The 22,143-nt window shown below is 39.5% G+C and overlaps 1 protein-coding gene across 1 annotated transcript in view; it reads right to left on the reverse strand.

Annotated features, from left to right (window-relative positions):
* SYCP2L (synaptonemal complex protein 2 like) overlaps positions 1–22,143 on the reverse strand; it is a 114,411-nt gene that overhangs the window by 50,034 nt on the left and 42,234 nt on the right. The window contains exons 16-20 of the mRNA XM_058736128.1: positions 18,322–18,467; positions 16,079–16,172; positions 15,470–15,570; positions 14,672–14,729; positions 14,496–14,574 (exon numbers count right to left, since the gene is read on the reverse strand). Coding sequence (XP_058592111.1) covers positions 14,496–14,574; positions 14,672–14,729; positions 15,470–15,570; positions 16,079–16,172; positions 18,322–18,467 — 478 coding nt within the window. The remainder of the gene's footprint in view (positions 1–14,495; positions 14,575–14,671; positions 14,730–15,469; positions 15,571–16,078; positions 16,173–18,321; positions 18,468–22,143) is intronic.

Consider the following 22,143-nt stretch of genomic DNA (forward strand, 5'->3'; position numbering starts at 1 on the left):
TCAAGAAATCATAGCCAGGGACTTACTGTTAGAAGTTAGAACAACAGTCATAAGACTAATAACTGGGCTTGAATAGAGCATAGAAGCCACCAGAGAAACCCCTTCTGCAGAGATCAAAGATGTAAGGACTAGTTAGGATGAATTAAAAAAAAAAAAAGCTGTGGCTGAGATGTAAAACAAACTAGATACAGTGACAGCGAGGATGGAAGAAGCAGAAGAGAGAATAGTTGAAATAGAAGATAAAACTATGGAAAATAATAAAGCTGGAAAAAAAAAGAGGGAAAGGAAGTTACTAGATCATGAGGGGAGACTTACAGAACCAAGGGATTCCACGAAATGAAACAGTATCTGTATCATAAGAGTCCCAGAAGAAGAGCCAGAAAGAGGGGTAGAAGTTTTATTTGAACAAATTATAGCTGAGAACTTCCCTAATCTGGGGAAGGAAGCAGGCATTCAAGTCCAAGAGGCACAGAGAACAGCCTTCAAATCAACGGACCAGGTCAACACCACAACATGGCATAGTGAAACTTGCAAAATCTAAGGATAGAGAATTCTGAAAGCAGCTAAGGACAAAAGGTCCTTAACCTACAAGGGTAGACACACAAGGGTAGTAGCAGACCTGTACACTGAAACTTGACAGGTCAGAAGGGAGTGGCAGGAAATATTCAGTGTGAACAGGAAAAATGTGCAGCCAAGAATCCTTACCCAGCAAGACTGTCATTCAGAATAATAAAGCCTTTCCCAGAGAGACAAAACCTAAAGGAGTTTGTAAACACTAAACCAGCCCTGCAAGATCCTAAGGGGGACTCTGAGTGGAAAGCAGAAAAGACTACAAAGGACCAGAAAACATCACCACAAACATGAGATCTACAGACAACACAATGACACTAAATTCATATCTTCTAAATGAACTAAATGCCCCAGTCAAAAGACATAGGGTAGCAGAATGGATTAAAAAAACAAGATCCATCTACATGCTGCCTACAAGAGACTATTTTAGACCTGAGGACACCTGCAGATTGAAAGTGAGGGGATGGAGAACCATGTATCATGTTAATCGATGTCAAAAGAAAGCTGGAGTAGCCATACTTACATCAGACAAACTAGATTTTAAAACGAAGATTGTAACAAGAGATAAAGAAGGGCATCATATCATAATTAAGAAGTCTATTCATCAAGCAGAGCTAACAATTGTAAATAGTACTCCCAACTTGGTTTATATATTTGGGTGCTTCCAATTAATCACAAACAAACTGATTGATAAAGATACCATAATTGTAGGAGACTTTAATACTGTACTTACAACAATGGACAGATCATCTTAGCAGAAATTAATAAGGAAACAATGGCTCTGATGACACATTGAACCAGATAGACTTGACTGAAATATTCAGAACATTTCATCTCAAAGCAGCAAGAATACATATTTTTCTCATGTGCACTGAGAAAATTCTCCAGAATACATCACATATTGGGTCACAAATCATCCCTCAACAGGTACAAGAAGACTGAGATCATACCATGCAGGTTTTCAGACCACAATGCTATGAAACTTGAAATCAGCCACAAGAAAAAAATTTGGAAAGCCCTCAAAGATATGGAGGTTAAAGAACATCCTACTAAAGAATGAGTGGGTTAACCAGGAATTTAAAGAAATTAAAAAATACATGGAAGCAAATGAAAATGAAAACATGACAGTCCAAAACCTTTAGGATGCAGCAAAGGCAGTCCTAAGAGGAAAATACATGGCAATTCAGGCCTATCTCAAGAAGCAAAAAGGTCCCAAACTATACAACCTAACCTTATATCTAAAAGGGCAGCAAATAAAGTCCAAAGCCAGCAGAATAAAGGAAATAAAGATTAGAGTAGAAATAAATGATACAGAATAAAAAAAAAAAAAAAGGTCAGTGGAACAGATGGACTAAGAGCAGATTCTTTGAGAGAGTAAACAAAATTGATAACCCCCTAGGCTAGACTTCTCAAAAAGAGACAGGACCTAAATAGATAAAATCACAAACGAAAGCAGAGAGATCACAACCAAAACCACAGAAATGCCAACAATTATAAGACAATACTATGAAAAATTATATGCCAATAAACTGGACAACCTGGAATGGACGAATTCCTAGACACTCACATACTACCAGAACTCAACCAGGAAGAACTAGAAAATTTGAACAGGCCCATAACCAGCAAAGAAATTGAATCGGTTATCAAAAGTCTCCCCCAACAATTAAGAGTCCTGGGCCAGATGGCTTCCCAAGGGAATTCTACCAGACATTTAAAGAAGAGACCTATTCTTCTCAAATTGCTACAAAAAATACAAATAGAAGGATAGTTTCCAAACTCATTCTATGAAGCCAGCATTACCTTGATTCCAAAAATCAGAAAAAGACCTCACTAGAAAGAATTACAGGCCAATATCCCTGATGAACCTGGATGCAAAAATTCCCAACAAGATAGTAGCAAATCGAATTCAACAGTACATTAAAAGAATTACTCACCATAATCAAGTGGGATTCATTCTTGGTCTTCAGGGCTGGTTCAGTGTTTGCAAGTCAATCAACATGATACACCATATTAATAGAAGAAAGGATAAGAACCATAGGATCCTGTCGATGCAGAGAAAGCACTTGACAAAATGCAGCATCCTTTCTTGAGAAAAACCCTCAAGAAAGTAGGGATAGAAGTAATATAACTTAACATCATAAAAACCAATATGAAAACAGTTAACATCCTCCTCAATGGAGAAAAACTGAGAGCTTTCCCCTCAAGATCAGGAACATGACAGGGAGGTCTACTCTCACCACTGTTGTTCAATATAGGATTGCAAGTCCTAGCCTCAGCAATCAGACAACAAAAAGAAATAAAAGGTATCCACACTGGCAAGAAAGAAATCAAACTTTCACTCTTTGCAAATGAGACGATACTCTACATGGAAAACCTAAAAGACTCCACCCAAAAACTGCTAGAGCTGACACATGAATTCCACAGTCACAGGATATAAAATCACTGTATAGAAACTGGTTGATCTCTATACACCAATAACAAAGCAACAGAAAGACATATCAAGGAGTCAATCCCATTTACAATTGCACCAAAAACATAAGATACCTAGGAATAAACCTAACCAAAGAGGTAAAAGACCTTTGTGCTCAGAACTATAGAAAGCTTATGAAAGAAACTGAAGAAGATACAAAGAAATGGAAAAATATTCTGTGCTCATGGATTGAAAGAATATTGTTAAAATGTCAATACTTCCCAAAGCAATCTACACATTCAGTGCAATCCCTGTTGAAGTAACACCAGCATTCTCCACAGAGCTAGAACAAACAATCCAAAAATGTATTCAGGGAAAGACCTGAATAGCCAAAGTAATGTTGGAAAAGAAGACCAAAACCTGGAGGCATCACAATTCCAGACTTTAAGCTGTATTGCAAAGCTATCGTTATCAAGATAGTATGGTATTGACATTGAAACAGACACATAGATCAATGAAATAGAGAACCCAGAAATGGACCCACAAATATATGGCCAACTAATCTTTGACAAAGCAGGAATGAGTATCTAATGTAGAAGATGACAGTTCCTTTAACAATGGTTCTGGGAGAACTGGACAACGACATGAAGAATGAAACTGACCCACTTTCTTATTCCATACATAACAACAAATTCAAAATGGATGTGAGACAGGAAACCATCAAAATCCTACAGGAAAAAACAGTCAACAACATCTTTGACCTCAGCCACAGCAACTTCTTACTTGACAGGTCTCTGGAGGCAAGGAAAATAAAAGCAAAATGAACTATGGGGACCTCAAGATAAAAAGCTCTGCACAGCAAAGGAAACAATCAACAAAACTAAAAGGCAACTGATGGAATGGGAGAAGAATATTTGCAAATGACATATCAGATAAAGGGTTAGTATCCAAGAATCTATAAACAACTTACCAAACTCAACACCGAAAAAACAAATAATCCAGTGAAGAAATGGGCAGAAGACATCAAAGGCTGCTTTTCCAAAGAAGACCTCCAGATGGCTAACAGACACACGAAAAGATGTTCAACATCACTCTTCATCAGGGAAATACAAATCAAAATCACAATGAAATACCACCTCACACCTGTCAGAAAGGCTAAAATTAATAACTCAGGAAACAACAGATGTTGGCAAGGATGTGGAGAGGGGGGAACACTTTTGCTCTGTTGGTGGGACTGCAAACTGGTGTAGCTACTCTGGAAAACAGTGTGGAGGTTCCTCAAAAAATTAAAAATAGAACTACCCTATGACCCAGGAACTGCGCTACTAGGTATTTATCCAAAGGATACAAAAATGCTGATTTGAAAGGGTACATGCACCCCAGTGTTTATAGCAACACTATCAGCAATAGCCAAATTATTGAAAGAGCCCAAATGTCCACCAACTGATGAATGGACAAAGAAGATGTGGTATGTATGTATGTATGTATGTATGTGTACACACACACACACACACACACACACAGGAATACTACTTGGTGATGAAAAAGAATGAAATCTTGCCATTTGCAACAATATGGATGGAACTAGAAGGTATTATGCTAAGTGAAATAAGCCAGTCAAAGAAAGAGATGTCATATGATTTCACTCATATGTGGAATTTGAGAAACTCAACAGATGAACACAGAGGAAGGGGAAAAAATAAGATAAAGGAAAAAAAAAACAGGAAAAGGAAAAAACAGAGGGAGGCAAACCTTAAGAGGCAAACCATCTCTTATGTGTCATATGTAAGAGATGAATCACTGGATTCTATTCCTGAAGCCAAGACTACACTGTATGTTAACTAGCTTGAAATTAAATTTAAAAAACAAACAGTAAAAAAAAAATCACAATAAATTAAAAATTCACATGTAAGCTGTACGATATAGGCTAACATGTAGAATTGGAGACCTTGAAGGACAGGAAAAAGCGAATAAGACTAAATCTTTCAAGAAGTAATGGCTAAAATTTCCTACATTTAATAAAAAAAAAAAAAAACCTATAAGACAACATATCCAAGAAGCTCAACAACCCCTAAGCTCAAGAAACATGAAAACAAAAACCAAAAACTACACCAAGTCACGTCACAATGAAATTGTTTAAAATTATTAATAAGGAGAAAATCTGAAAAGCACTATCAGGGAAAAACATCACCTTACACATAAGGGAATAAATAAGAATTATAACGGACTTCTCATCAGAAACAATCAAGTGAGAAAACAATGCAGCAGCATCTTTAAATTATTGGAATAAAAAACTCAGCCTAGAATTCTATATCCAGCGAAAATATCTTTCAAAAACAAAGTTGAAGCAGACTTTCTCAAACATGTAAAAATTGTAAGAATTCATCATCAACAGACCTGCACAAAAAAATTGAAAATCTTTAAAGGGAAATAATAACAGATCAAAATTTCTACTTGTACAAAGGAATGAAGAGCAGAACTAGTTAGTATGTGGCAAAACATAAATTCTTTTAAAGTTTTTACAAATTATAACAATTAGAAATAATAATAAAATTAGAAGTTTATAGCCTATGTAGAAGTAAATTGCATGATATAAGTAGCAAAAACTCAAGTCATGTTTAAGGACTGATGTGTAAAGCAATATAAGAATCCCTGAAGATTGAGGATGGTAAGTTAAATGTGTATATAGATCATAAACTATTAAAAACCACCAAAGTTATACCAAATAAACTGACAAAGGAGATAAAATGGAGTCATTGAACATACTCCATTTATCTAAAACACATCAGGAAAAGTGGAACAAAAAACAGACATGACAAATAGAAAACAAATAGCAAGGTAATAGAATACAAATACAACCATATAATCATATGAAATGTAAATGGTTTATCCCAATTAAAGAACAGACTGTCATACTGAGATAAATAGCAAAGCACAACCAAATCCTGCCTATAATAAACCCGCCTTAAATATACAGACCCAAAGAGGTTTAAAGCCCAATGATAGGAAAAGATTTGCCATACTTACACTAATAAAAAGAAAGCATACTAACATCATACTAAATAGTTTTCAGAACAAAGAATATTGCCAGAGGTAATTCTGACATATTTGGCCAACTAATATTTGAAATGGGGGCCGAGAACACTCAATGAGGAAACAGTCTCTTCAATAAGTGATGCAGGGAAACTGGATAACCACATGCAAAAGAATTAAATTGGACCCCTTTCTTCCAATACTCAAATATTAATTCAAATGGATTAAAGACTTAAATGTAAGACTTGAGACCACATGTCTCCTAGGGAAAAAAAAACAAAACACACAGGAAGAAAGCTTCTTGACATTGGTCTTTGCAACAATTTTTTGTATGGAACACCAAAAGCAACAAAAGCAAATATTTAAAAACTGGGACTACATCAAACTAAAAGGCTTCTGCACTGCAAAAGAAACACAAAATAAAAAATGCGGTTTACAGAAAGGAAGGAAGTATTTGCAAATCCTGTTCTGGTGAGGAGCTGATATCCAAAATATATGAAGAACTCCTACAACTCAATAACAGAAAAAAACAAGCAACCTCATTTAAAAATAAGGCAGGGGATTTGAGGAGAAATTTTTCCAGAGAAGATATTCAAGTGGTGAATATGTATATGCAAAGGTGCTCAACGCCACTACTCAGGGAAAGAAAAATCAAAACCACAATGAGGTATTACCTCGCACCTGTTAGAACTCCTATCAAAAAGACAAGAGAGTACAAGTGTTGGTGAGGATGCGGAAGAAAGAAAACCCTGGTGCCCTATTAGTGGAAATGTAAACTGATACAGCCACTATGGAAGACTGAACAGCTAGTATGGAGGTTTCCCAAAAAATTAAAAATAGAACTACCATACGATCCAACAATTCCACTTCTGGATCTATATCCAAAGGAAATAAAATCACTGCGGAAGGGATATCTGCATCCTCGTGTGCATTATAGTGTTATTGACAATAACTAAGATATGGAAACAACCTGCCTTTTGACAGATGAACAGATAAAGAAGATGTGGGACACTAGTCAGCCATAAAAATGTAAATCCTGCTATTTGCAATGACACAGACAGACCTTGAAGACATGCTAAGTGAAATAAGTCAAAGAAAGACAAATACTATAGTATGTTATTTATATATAGAATTAAAAAAAATCAACTTAAAATTGCAACACTAATGCCCATTTATAGATGAGGAAAAATGTGGTGTAAATATACACTGGAGTATCAATCAACCATAAAAAAATAAAATCTTGTCATTTACAACATCATGGATGAACCTAGAGGGTATACGGCTAAGTGAAGGAAGCCAGAGAAAGACAAATACTGTATGATTGCAACTCGTAGGTTGAATCTAATAAAGGAAACAAAAAAACAGACTCTTAAATATAAAGAGCTGGTTGTTGCCTGAGGGGAGGTGGGGAGGAGGTGGGGAGGAGGAGAAGTGAAAAAGATAAAGGGGGTTCAGAGTATGGTTATCTTGATGAGCACTAAGAAATGTACAGAATTGTTGAATCATTATACAGTACTCCCGAACCTACCCTAACCCTGTGTATTAATTATACTTGAATGAAAACAAAAGTAAATAAAAACGCACTCAAACCCAGAGAAAACAAAGACCAGTTTTGTGGTCACCAGAGGTGGAAGTTGGGAGGGTGGGCGTGGGCAAAAGTGGAGGAAAGTGGTCCAAAGTTATCAACTTCCAGTTAGAAGATAAATACCGGGGTTGTAATGTACATGATGGCTATGGTTAATGCTGCTGCATGGCATGTTTGAAAGTTGCTAAGGGTAGACCATAGAAGTTCTCATCACAAGGAAAAGGCAGTTATAATTTTACGAGGAGCTGGATGTTAAATAAAATTCTATCAGGTGGATTATGAAAAATATTAAGTTGGTTTAGTAAGGTTGCAGGATCTAAGATCGATATATACAAATCAACTGTGTTTCTATAGGCTAGGCAACCGGAAATTGAAATTTTAAAAGAACATAAAAGAGTATGGAAAACTTATATATTTTTCTAAATTTACCCCTGCTTTATAGGTTTAAGACTATAAAACATTACTGAGCAAAATTTAAAAAGTCCTACATAGGGGCGCCTGGGTGGCTCAGTCGGGTAAGCGTCCGACTTCAGCTCAGGTCACGATCTCGCAGCCTGAGTTCGAGCCCCGCGTTGGGCCCTGTGCTGACAGCTCAGAGCCTGGAGTCTGCTTTGGATTCTGTGTCTCCCTCTCTCTGCCTCTCTCATGCTCTGTCTCTCTCACTCTCAAAATTGAGTAAATGTGAAAATTTTTTTTTTAAATGTAAAGTCCTACGTCAATGAAGACATACACCAGGTTTGAGAACATGAAAACAGTCTTACAATGTCAATTCTCCCCAAACTGGTCTACAAATTTAATACAATCCCAGTCAAAATCTATAAGACTGTTTTTGTAAAACTGATAAAATTTATATGGAAATGAAAGGGACTAAGTATAGTCAAAACAACTTAAAAAAGTTGGAAGACTAACACTACCTCATTTCAAAATGAGATATAGTTAAGATAGTAAAGCTACAGTAATTCGGATGATATGTAAAGTCTGACCAATAGATCAATGTTACAGAATATAGGCATCACTTGCTTCATTGCACTTGGATTTACTCCCCTTCACAGATACTCTGGACTTTTGTTGTTTTTACAAATTTAAAGTTTGGGGCAACCCTGTAATCAAGCAAGTCTCTCAGCACCATTCTTCCAATGGTATTTGCTCTTTTAGGTCTTTGTGTAACATTTTGGTAATTCTTGCAATATCTCTAACTTTTTCATTGTATTTGTTACTGGTGATCTGTGAGCTTTGAGGTTACTATCATGATTGTTTTCGGGCACCACAACCTGTGCCACAACCATCCGCTTCCACATCTCTCTTCAGGCCACCCTGAGACACAACAATATTGAAATTAGGCCAACTAATAACCCTACAATGGCTTCTAAGTGTTCAAGTAAAAGAAAGAGTTGTATGTCTTCCACTTTAAATCAAAAGCTATAAATGATTAGGGGTTCCTGGGTGGCTCAGTCAGTTACATGTCCAAATCTTGATTTAGGCTCAGGTCATGATCTCATGGTTTGTGAGATTGAGTCCCTCATGGGACTCTGCACTGACAGTGCAGAGGGTGCTTGGGATTCTCTCTCCCCCTCTCTCTCTCTCGGCTCCTCTCCCACTGATATGCAGAGGCACGCTTTCTCTCTCTCAAAGCTTTAAAAAGCTAGAAATGATTGAACTTTCTCAGGAAGCCATGTTGAAAGCGCTAGGCCTCTTGCAGCAGTCAGCCAAATTGTGAAGGCAAAGGAAAAGTCGTAAATTAGAAGTGCTATTCCGGTGATCAGTGATTTAAAAAGATAAAAATAAAAAAAATAATAAAGCAAAACAACCTAATTACTTATCTAGAGAAAGTTTTAGTGGTCTGGATAGAAGATCAAGCCAGCCAGAACCTTCCCTTCAGCCTTCCCTGAAGGCTAAGAGGTGAGGAAGCTGCAGGAGAAAAGCTGGAATCTATCAGAAGTTGGTTCATGAGGTTTAAGGAAAGAAACCATCTCCCTAACATAAAAGTGTAAGGTTAGGCAGCAAGTGCTGATACAGAGGCTGCAGCAAGATCCAGAAGATCTAGCTAAGGTAATTACTGAAGGTGGCTACACTAAACAGATTTTCAGGGCAGACAAAACAGACTTCAATTGGAAGAAGATGCCATCTAGGACTTTCATAGCTAGAGAAGTCAGTGCCTGGATTCAAAGGACAGGTTGGGTCTCTGGTTAGGGAGTAATGTAGCTGCTGACTTTAACTTAAAGGCAATGCCCATTTACCATTCCCAAATCCCAAAGCCCTTAAGAATTGTGCTAGATCTACTCTGTATGTGCTCTATAAATGGAACAACAAAGCCTGGATGAGAGCACATCTGTTCACAACATGGCTCACTGAAAATTTTAAGCTCACCACTGAGAACTGCTACTCAGAAGAAAAGATTCCTTTCAAAAGATTTAATACTCACTGGCAATGTACTTGGTCACCCAAGAGCTCTGGTGGACATATACAAGATGTATGTTATTTCATGCCTGTTAACGACATCTATCCTGCAGCCCATGGATCAAGTAGTCATTCAAGTTTCAAGCCTTATTTAAGAATATATGGGGAGCCTGGGTGGCTCAGTGGGTTGAGCGTCCCACTTCGGCTCAGGTCATGATCTCACAGTTCGTGGGTTCGAGCCCCGCATCGGGCTCTGTGCTGACAGCTAGGAGCCTGGAGCCTGCTTTGCATTCTGTGTCTCTCTCTGCTCCTTCCCTGCTCACATGTTGTCTCTCTCTCTCTCATGAATGAATGAATGAATGAATGAATGAATGAATGAATGTATTTCATAAGGTTATTGCTGCCACGGACAGGGATTTCTCTGATGGATCTCGGAAGCCAGCTGAAAACCTTCTAGAAAGGATTCACCATTCTAGATGCCAGTAAGAATATTCATGATTCATAGGAAGAGGTTAAAATATCAACATGAACAGGATTTGGGGAGAAGTTGATTCCAACCCTCACAGATGACTTTGAAGGGGGTCAAGATTCCAGTGGAGAAGTAACTGCAGGTGGGGTGGAAACAGCAAGAGAACTACAAGTGGAGCCTCAAGATGTACTGAATTGCTGCAACCTCATGATCAAACTTGGACAGACAAGGTGTTGATCTTTGTGGATGAGGAAAGAAAGTGGTTTCTTGGGATGGAATCTATTCATGGTGAAGAGGTTGTGACGACGGTTATGGTGGCAGCAAAAGATTTAGAACATTTCATATACTTAGTTGATAAAGCAGCGGCAGGGTTGGAGAAGATGGGCTCCAATTTGGAGGGAAGTTCACTGTGGGTAAAATGCTATGAAAGAGCATCTTCTACTACAGAGAAATTGCTCACAAAACGAAGTATCAATTAACGTGGGAAACGTCACCGTTGCCTTATTTGAAGACACTGCCACAGCCACCCCCCTTTCAGCAGCCACCAACATGGAGGCAAGAGCCTTTCCCAGCAAAATAACTCCCTGAAAGCTCAGAGAGCATTTTTTTTTTAGGAATAACGTTGTAAATTAAGATATATACAGTGTTTGTCCAGACATGATGCTATTGCATGCTTTATAGTTTAGTGTAATCATAACCTCCGTATACATCAGGAAACCAAAAATTCATTTGACTTGCTTTATTGCAACATTCACTTTATTGTGGCGATCTGGAACTGAACGTGCAACACGCGTGCTGGTGCACAGTCTAGCAAGAGCTACACATATATGGTTTTTTTTATTCCTTCAAAGTTTCCAGGAAAATTCAACAGAAGTAGTAATTGTTTCAATAAATGATCTGGAATAACTGGACAGCCGTATGAAAGAAAGGAGAAGGCAGGGAGGGAAAAGGAGAAAGAAATTTCAACCCTTACTTCACACAATATATAAAAATTAACAGAAAATGGTTCATAACTGAAATAAGATCTAAAACTGTAAAACTCCTAGAAGAAAACGTAGGGAAACATATGACTGAGCATGATTTGCCTACGATTGTTTAAGCAGGTCACAAAAATAGCACGAAGTATAAAAGAAAAAAAATCAATTGGGCTTAATAAAAATTAAGAACTTTTTCTCTTGGGGCACCTGGGTGGCTCCATCGGTTAAGCGTCCAGCTTCAGCTCAGGTCATGATCTCACGGTCCATGAGTTCGAGCCCCGCGTTGGGCTCTGTGCTGACAGCTCAGAGCCTGGAGCCTGCTTCTGATTCTGTGTCTCCCTCTCTCTCTGCCCTTCCCCCATTCATGCTCTCTGTCTCAAAAATAAATAAACATTAAAAAAATTAAAAGAACTTTTTCTCTTTAAAGACACTGTTCTATTTAAGCCAAAACTTTCTAGGGATACGCCCTTGAGTCGTTCTGGTGTCCTCCTGTCCTCCTTTAGCAAATGGAGGTAAAAATAATACATTCCTTTAGGGATATTCCTTAGGGTGAAGACTAACCTATGGAAGTGAATGCCTTTAGTAAATGCATTTAGCATTTAGTCTAAAATCTAAGCTGTATTAGCTATGTACCAGCAGGCTTGAAATAAATATGCATGGAAATTTCAAAACATTAACATTCAAGACATTAAACACAAAACATAGTTGATCAAGGACTTATGACTCGTATGTAGAATATACAAAGAACACTTAAAATTTTTTTAAGTTTACTCATTCTGAGAGAGAGAGAGAGAGAGAGAGAGAGAGAGAGAGAGAGAGAGAGAGAGAGAACGCAAGTGAGAGAGTGAGCAGGGAAGGGGTGCAGAGAAGGGGAGAGAGAATCCCAAGCAGGCTCCGCACTGTCAATACAGAGCTCAACATGGGGCTTGGAGCCACAAACTGGAGCTCCAACCTACAAACCATGAGATCATGACCTAAGCCAAAGTTGAGTCCAACACTTGAAATGACTGAGCCACCCAGGCACCCCTATAAAGAAAACTTTCCAGTCAAGAAAGCAAATAACCCATTTTTAATAGTATAGGATTTAAAGATTTATTACCCAAGAAGATACAGAAAGATGGATAATAAACCCATGAACGGATGTTCGACACCATTAGTCATTACAGAAATGCAAATCAGAACCACAATGAAATACTATTACACTTCCACTGGAATGGCTAAGATTAAAAAGATTAACATTACTGGGACACCTGGATGGCTCAAGGTTAAGCATGTGACTCTTGATTTCGGGTCAAGTCATGATCTCACAGTTCATGGGTTCAAGCCCTGCATTGGGCTCCACGCTGTCAGCTTGGGATTCTCTCTCTCCCTTTCTCTCTGTCCCTCCCCCACTTACACATGTGCTCTCAGAATATATAACTAAAAAAAAAAAAAAAAAAAAAAGACTAACATGACCAAGTACTACAAGAACGTGAGCAATTAGAACTCTCAAAACCTTTGGGAGTGTTCAATAGTTTAACCACATTAGAAAACCTGTTTTGGCAGCTTTTTAAAAGTTAAATGTACACCAACCATGATCTAGTCATTCCATTCCTATGTATTTACTCCAGAGAAAATATATATCCATACAAAGACTTATCTATGATCCCAAGTGCTTTACTTATAACACAAAACTGGAAACTCAAATGGCCATCAACAGGCGACTGGATGAACGCATTGTGGTATATCCGTGAAGGAACTAGGACTTGGCAACATGAAAGCGAACTATTGATACACACAATGTGGATAAATCTCAAAATAATTATGCTGAATGAGAGAAGCTGGGAGAAGAGTGCGTACTTTTTAAAATATTTATTTTTGAGAGAGAGCAAACGTCACCGGGGGAGGCACAGAGAGAAGGGGACAGAGGATCCAAAGCAGGCTCAGTGCTGACAGCAGAGAGCCCAATGTGGGGCACGAACTCACAAACCATGAGATCATGACCTGAACCAAACAAAGTCAGACACTCAACCACTGAGCCACCAGGCACCCAAGAGTGCCTATTCTTTGATTCCATTGATAGATTTTTTAAAACGCAATCTCTTCTATCCTGGCAAAAAGCAGATCAGTGATTGCAAGGGGCAGGTGAGGGGGATGGAAAGGGAAGAAGGATTTCAAAGGGGCAAGAGTATCTTGGAGATGATGGCTCTGTTCATTATCTTGATTGCAGTGATGGTCCCAGTGTAGACATATGTCAAAAGTCAAATTCCACACTTTAAATACGTACAATTTATTTAATTCCAATGATCTCAATAAAGCTATAAAAAGTACTTGTCCAATGACCCATTTTTCATAGGCCTATATGGAAAAGTGACAAATTAATGGCCAGATGGATACACGTTTCCTGGGCTGGGAATATTCAGTGTTTTGCTGCAGAAAAAGACATCACCAAGCATATCACTGGGGGTATAATGGTAGAGATCTATAGGTCAGGAGAACAATCCAGCACTGCTCAAATCATTATGTGGAAAACTGCACACAATACTCTCTCCTTGCGTGGGGTGTGGTCAGATGCAGAAAAGACGGAGGGCCCAGGCCATTGACATATATATTAACTAGTCACCCTAATAGCAATCAACATGGTTTATTAATTTTGAAAATCGCGGGGCACCTGGGGGACTCAGTCCGTTAAATGTCCGACTTCGGCTCAGGTCATGATCTCATGTTTCGTGGGTTCGAGCCCCGCGTCGGGCTCTGTACTGACAGCTCAGAGCCTGGAGCTTGCTTCAGATTCTATGTCTCCCTCTCTCTCTGCTCTCTCTCTCAAAAATAAATAAACATTAAAAAATTAGGAGGGGGAGGGGCGCCTGGGTGGCTCAGTCGGTTAAGCGGCCGACTTCGGCTCAGGTCATGATCTCACGGTCCGTGAGTTCGAGCCCCGCGTCGGGCTCTGTGCTGACAGCTCAGAGCCTGGAGCCTGCTTCCGATTCTGTGCCTCCCTCTCTCTCCCTGCCCCTCCCATTTGTGCACATGCTCTCTCAAAAATAAACAAACATTAAAAAAAAAGTCACATACCTAGATTTGTCATTTAATTTAGGATCCTGAATTTTTACTGATGGTTCTTGTAAATCTGAAGATTCGTATTTTGAAGTAACTTCCAATCATGAAAATTAAAAACAAAAATTAAGCTTTTCAAGTAAACACTTAAGAATAATACTCAAAAGCCTTAGGATACATTTAAAAAATCTGACCTTGTTGCACATCATCCGGTTTCAATTTTTCAGGTGAACTATCTCCTGTATTTGTTTGCTGTACAAAAAAATAGTTACGGTGCCTTTGAAGTCCCTCTTTTGAAATGCTCTTGGAGCCACTTTACACATCCACAGAAAAGCATTTCCACTAAATAATGAGATACCAGGCTTTTCATTCGCTAGACTTTGCTCCTAATGACTGCTGACTGCTCCAAAAAATTGATATTCACTCTTAGGCAAAGATTTGCCACTCGCAAAAACACGATCATTACGCTTCTATATAATCTCCACGTAATCAAATATAAACAAAATGGGGACCGGACTGAATACCTGTACATGCCAAGAGGTGTGTTAGGATGAAAATAAAATGTATGCCTAGCATCCAGGAGGGCTATAGTATGAACCAGCTATTACCCCCATTTTATAGCTGAGAAGCCTCAGACTCAGTGATGTTAATTTCCCCAAGTTCCTGTATCTAGTCAGGGAAAACCAGGTCTGACTCCAAACATTAGACTCTTTTCCCTATAATCTTTTCCCTACAATCTCAGTCTCCGTGAGAAAACGAGGCAGAGGCAGCCAAGTCACACGTTCCTCTGGAGAGCCAAGTTGCATGGAAGCAGAGAACCCATGAACATGGCAAACAAAAATAATCTAAAGGAGAGGAGTGCCCCCCCCCAAAAGGGGGAGATCCATTGGTCAGGGAAAAAAAATGGACTACAAACCAGGAGAGATGCCTTCCACCTGTCAGCATCCTGGTGGACACAGTTCAAAACTTTGTGCCCAGCATCCCATACTCACGACAGGCTCATTAGACTGATCATTTACAGGGAGAGCTGTTGGGCAGTGGTCATCTCCAGCACTCATTAACTCTGCCAGCTTAGTGGATTCTTCTGTCTGGTCTATACACATAGAGAAAAGAGCATTAAAAGTGGAAACAATAACCATATGCCACGGTGACCACATTCTCCCATCGTTCTTCATGGGACCCCATGCTGACAGTACATCGCCATCTATTGGTAAGAGCTGGTAATCACATCCTGTCTTAAATCTCAAGTCCGAAATCTACCTGCACTTTGAGAAAGAAACAGCTTTGGGATGGGACTCCTAACAGATACAGGATCTATGCAGGGTCAGCTTTGGGGGTGGCCGGGCCTTTCCGTGCCTCCATATTCTGCCTCCAGCCACCCCTATCATATTTTCTCCTTTTTCCATTTCCGTTGACCCACAAGAGAATGTATCAGACTGGGAAAATAATACAAGATGTTAGCAACTTTTCTTTCTCCGTAGGTACAATGGAACATTTATTACTCTTACATGACCACAGGCTTTCAGTGACCTCTTCCAAGTAAGGTTTTATTATTGTCTTTACAGGGAATTCAGAGTAAGAAATTTTATTTCCCAGTATACCTGTCTCTCTTTCATGACTGCTAGGAATGTCAGTGTCTGCTTTCTCAAATTTACCAGAAAGTTCAGAGGAGCTTCTTTTCTGGTCAGGCAACATCTGAAAATCAAGCCAAAATCCACATGACCTTTAAAAGGACTAAACTCTTACAAATTTAAGGAAAAGCTAAGGCTCAGAACACAGCAAAATGATAAATTCAAAGTTAGTCTTTGGTTTGTCCTCTTTTGAAGGATAATGTTACTGTTTCCACCTCTCTGACCCCCTTCCCTCCAGGACTAGCTCTGGCTGACCACTTCCCTTCTTTCACTCACTCCATCCTCGTGTCTTCACAGCCTGCAGTGAGTTCCCAACTGTGGGATTTCTCCAATCCCCACTCCTTCCTCACAAGGGCCTCACGGTCTAGGAACTGCAGCTTAATCACAGGAAAACCTTAGTTCTACCCCGAAACATTTTCTTCACTTTGGGAGACATGGAAATACATACAATTCTGAAGTTTTGTTTTTTTTTAATGTTTGTTTATTTTAAGAGAGAGAGAAAATGAATGGGAGAGGGGCAGAGAGAAAGGGAGAGAGAGAATCCCAAGCAGGCTCCACACTGTCAGCACGGAGCCCGATGTGGGGCTTGAACCCACAAACTGGGGACAGCATGACCTGAGCTGAAATCAAGAGTCAGATGCTTAACGGACTGAGCCACCCAGGAGCCCCCTGAGGTTTTTCACCGAATAAAGGCAAACCTCTAATGTTGAGGCAGAAAGGAAGGGAGGCTCAGAAGACTAATTCACCAAAGCAAAGTCATTTTGGTTTCCGACTGACCCTTAACCTGTCAGCAGGTCGTAAGAAGAGTCATAAGATCGGACTCACAGAAGACTGTAAGACTCCACTCCAACCAGCAGTAAAAGGCGGAGGCCATTGTTAAAATTGGTCCCTATAGGTAATCTCGCGACCCTAGGAAAATGGAAAAAACATACTTCCCAGTGTAAATGATAAACCCAAAGCTTCACAGCCCCTCCCTATAAAGTTAGGTAATTTTAAAAACATAAAACCCTTTTCCAGAGGCAAAGCGGGGTCCCTTTTCCTCATCTTGGAGGAGGGGCCACTACTTTGTCCGTGAAGTAGCTCTTTTCTTATTTCTAGGTTTAACAAATCTTTGTCTCTTTCTGTAAATGGTTTTCTCTTGAATTCTTTCTCCCATAAAGCCAAGAACCCTCTTGGTGAGGGTCTATACACCCTCTCTGTGGGGGCCTTAGCCTATGTAGCCTCAGTGTTAGGCCAATTCATATGTAATATGTTATAGGAAGTAATTTTTCAGTAAATGATTCTTTTTCTCTCGTCCTCACCCATGAAATGGTCTTTTCATAGGGTGAGTCTTTGGGAACACTACCACAGAGCACTTTACAGGATATGAGAGGTCTTCATATGCAACTCAATGCCAAAAGCAAATGGGCCCAAGGCTTCCCCCCGACTTCTTAATTCAACCTCCTATCGGCCATTATCATAATATCGTAGGCCTCGTCACTAATTTCTTTGCTCTGCCTATCATCTGCGATAGAGAAAATCTTTGTGATCTTTGCTGTGTGTCAACAGGAAACATCACAGTCAATGATCTGGAGGCTGTATCAGTCTAGAAGAGGTATAAACCATTTCGGCATAAGACCAGGAGATAAAATTTCAGAACTCCCTAAGAGACACGATTTCTAGCGATTCCCCTTGGTCCTCAAGGAGGGGAGAGAGAAGGAAATACTAAGAAGCCCACAGCAAGTATCCTCAGAACTTCAGGAAGAATGTGGCGAGGTGGTAATGTTATCCTAGAAGATTTTTAACTGTTCACAATAAGTGGAGTAAAAACATTTTGAGGCACAAAGGGGTTTTGTGTCCTATGTGTGCTTGTTACAAAATATTCCAAAGATCAAGCTATCTGCTTGAGAAGATGTTCACATCAAAACCCAACAAGAAAGTTAAAGACATAAAAACATGCTAAAACAGGGGCGCCTGTGTGGGTCAGTTGGTTGAGCAACCGACTTCGGCTCAGGTCATGGTTTCACAGTTTGTGAGTTCAAGCCCCGCGTTGGGCTCTGTGCTGACAGCTCAGAGCCTGGAGCCTGCTTCCGATTCTGTGTCTCCCTCTCTCTCTTCCCCTTCCCCACTCACACTCTGTCTCTCTCTCTCAAAATAAAATAAAAACATTAAAAAAATAAAAAAAAAACACGCTAAAACATTTCCAAACGATCCAAAAGAATTAAGTTTGCCACCTGTTTGTCTTCTCCTAAAGCTTTGATAGAAGCTTGTGAGATGTTGAATTGCAAATCAAAATGGATTTCTATTTTCATCACTTCTTTGTTGCTGATATTAAAAGGCTTCTTCAGGTAAATGATAAGCATCTTCACATTTCCAGTTTCTAACAAAAAACAAAGTATACAAATGCTTATCAACACGCTGAAAGGTTTTAAGATTTTAGAATTGTAAACAACCACACTTGGATATTTGTCAACTGCTCAGATTTGTCTGCAATAAGAAGTTGAAAAGAAATTGTGTTAGATAAAGTTACTTTGAACTCATTTTTATTAGAAGCACATTTGTGTGTTTACACATACAAATACACACAGTATGATTATGTAGTTAATCCTGCAAAGACAGGAAGTTACTTGTCTTAGCAGCCAAGCAATGGAGATGGTTTTGGCTTCTAAAATTTGATCTGATTTTTTTAATTTTTAAGATTTATTTATTTTTGAGACAGAGCACAAGCAGGAAAGGGTGGTGGGATGGGAGGGGGGGGGGTTGTGGTGGTGGCAGACACAAGATCCGAAGTGGGCTCTACACTGACAGAAGCAAGCCTGATGCAGGGCTTGAACTTACAAACTGTGAGATCATGACATGAGCCAAAGTCGGAAGCTGAACCAACTGAGCCATCCAGGAGCCAAAATCTGATTTTTTTTTTAAGTGATCTCTACACCCAACGTGGGGCTCAAACTTACAACCTCAAGATCAAGAGTTGTGTGTTCTACCAACTGAGTCAGCCAGGTGTCCCTTCAATCTGATTTTTAAAGATCATTTTGTGAATACAAAGTTTTACCTGCAGTAAGTATTTTACCACCCAATGTATAAACCACAACACTCATTCTCCTTCTTAATCTCAGATCTCACTTCTAAAATTCAAAATAAAATTCATTGTCCCCCATATGCAAAAATGAAATAATCTTATTTCAATAGACTCCATGTAAGAAAGGGAAATTAAAACATCCTAGAGGCACCTGTGTCTCAGACAACAGTCACCTTGAGGGCCTCCTACCAGGACATCAGCTCTTTACTGATGAATAACAACTGGTTTCAGAAGACAAGATAGAACAAAATTCATGGAGAGTTCAAGAGTAAACCACAATAACTATAAACTGAGTCAGAGGCACCAGGCAAGAAAGTCCCTGAAAGAGCAGACAAAACTAAGGGTCACAGATTAAGGAGAATGGAGAGAAGAGTGAGACACACAGGGACCTGAATCTGTGATCACTGAACCCCTGAAACATGGCTAGTACAAACTGGCATGTCCTAGAAGCATAACATACACATCAGTTTGTGAAGACTTCACACACAAAAAGGTAGAATCTCTCATTTTTTATAGTAATTACCTATTAAAATAGTAATATTTGGAATATATTGGGTAAAATATGTTAAAATTTGCTTTTTACCTTTTTTAATGGACTACTGTAAGACTTTTAAATATGTGGCTCCTTTGATGGCACCACCCCTCCAGCTGCCCTCGCCCCCCCAGCTGCCCTCGCCCCCCCCCACCCCCCTCCAATATGCCCTTGGCTGGAGTCCATCCAAAGAGGTGCCACAAGACTGGAAGTACACAAGCAGGCCCAATAGGAGCCATGACCCCTCCAAAGTGACTCCTGCTCTGGGGAGTGGGGGTGGGAAAGATAACCACATATATCAGACCCACTGCAGGCCCCAACCATGGGCAGGGACAGGGGAAGAGACATACAGTGTGAATGCAGGCCCCATTCACCAATGAAAGCTTCCCAGGGTACAACACAGGAAAAGTGCCCTGCATTTTTGGTGCTTTGGCATTTTGCAAACCCCTGGTCTGACTCAACTCAGGCGAATGTGGCCCCAGACTGGCCCACTAACAACACAAGAACTAAAATCCCTGCCTCCAACAGGCAAAGAGAGCCAATGCAGACAACTGTACTGAAGGCAAAAATGTGGTTACCCACAACAGTAGGGTGCATGCAATACATAAAGCAGCCACCCACGAAGTACCAGATTCTGGTGAACAGGGGACACTGCCCTTCAGGGCACTCCAGGACCTCTTCTTCATAAGGCCACTACTTTCAAGAACTGAAGACATAGCTGATTTTCCCAACACATAAAAACAGACAAAATGAGTACACAGAGGAATATGCCCCATATGAAAGAACAAAATAAGATTACAGCAAGAAAGCTAAATAAAAACGGAGCTAAGTAATATGCCTGATAGAGAATTTAAAGTAATAGTCATAAAGATACTCCCTGGACAGGAGAAAAGGGTGGAAGATCTCAGGAAGACCCTCAACAAAGACACAGGAAACCTAAAGAACCAATCAGAGATGAAGAGCTCAATAACCAAAATTAAAAATATACCAGATGGAATAAGTAGTAGACTAGAGGAAGCAGAAGGACAGATTAGTGACCTGGAGGACAGGGTAATGGAAAGCAGCCAAGCTAAAGAGGAGAGAGAAAATAAAAAATGAAAATAGACTAAGGGAACTCAGCGACACCACCAAGTGTAACAACATTCGCATTATAGGGATCTCAGAAGGAGAAGAGAGAAAAAAGGGTGTAGAAAATCTATTTGAGAAATAATAGCTGAAAACTTCCCAAATTGGGGAAAGGAAACAACTACAGATCCAGGAGGCAGAGAGAGTCCCCAACAAAATTAACCCAAATAGTCCAGGCCAAGACACACTGTAATTAAAATAGCAAAAAGTAGTGATAAAGAATTTTAAAAGCAGCAAGAGAAAACAGTTATATACAAGGGAAACCCCATAAGGCCATCGACTGATTTTTCAGCAAAAAAACTTTTCAGTCCAAAAGGGAGTGGCATGCTATATTCAAAGTGCTGAAAGAAAAAAACCTACGACCAAGCACACTCCGTCCATCAAGGCTATCATGTAGAATAGAAGAAAAGATGAAGAGTTTCCAAACAAAAGTTAAAGGAATCCATGACTACTAAAGCAACCCTATAAGAAACGTTAAAGGGGACTCTCTGAGTGGAAAGGAAAGACCTTAAGAGTAAGAAAAGTTGTAAACACAAAACAGTAAAATGAAGCATATCTATAAAAATCAGTCAAGGGATTCATATGATAAAAGGATGTTAAGTATGACACCATATACCTAAAACATGGTGGGGAGAAGAGTAAAGAATGGATTCAAACTTAAGCAGCCATCAACTTAACATACACTACTATATTCAAAAAATGTTGGGGCGCCTGGGTGGCTCAGTCGGTGAGTGCCGACTTCGGCTCAGGTCACGATCTCGCTGTCTGTGAGTTCGAGCCCCGCATCGGGCCCCTGTGCTGACAGCTCAGAGCCCGGAGCCTGTTTCAGATTCTGTGTCTCCCTCTCTCTGACCCTCCCCCATTCATGCTCTGTCTCTCTCTGTCTCAAAAATAAATAAACGTTAAAAAGAAAAATTTAAAAATGTTATATACAAACCTAATGGTAATCAGAAATCAAAAATCAGTAACAGATCTGTAAAAATAATGGAGAAAGGAATCCAAGCATCTGACTAAAGAAAGCCAGAAACTGAAAGAAAAGAGCATGAGAATAAAGGAATAGAGAAGAACTATAAAAACAACCATAAAACAAATAATAAAATGGCAATAAGTACATACCTATAAATAATTACCTTGAATGTAAATGGACTAAACAAAAGACAGACAGTAACAGAATAGATAAAAAGCAAGACTTATCTATATGTTGCCTATAAGAGATTCATTTCAGACCTAAAGATGCGTGGAGATTAAAGGTGAAGGGATGGAAAAGCATTTATCACGTAAAAGGATGTGAAAAGAAAGCTGGGGTAACAATACTTC

This window comes from Neofelis nebulosa, chromosome 6 (genome assembly GCF_028018385.1).
Source record: "Neofelis nebulosa isolate mNeoNeb1 chromosome 6, mNeoNeb1.pri, whole genome shotgun sequence".
NCBI lineage: Eukaryota > Metazoa > Chordata > Mammalia > Carnivora > Felidae > Neofelis > Neofelis nebulosa.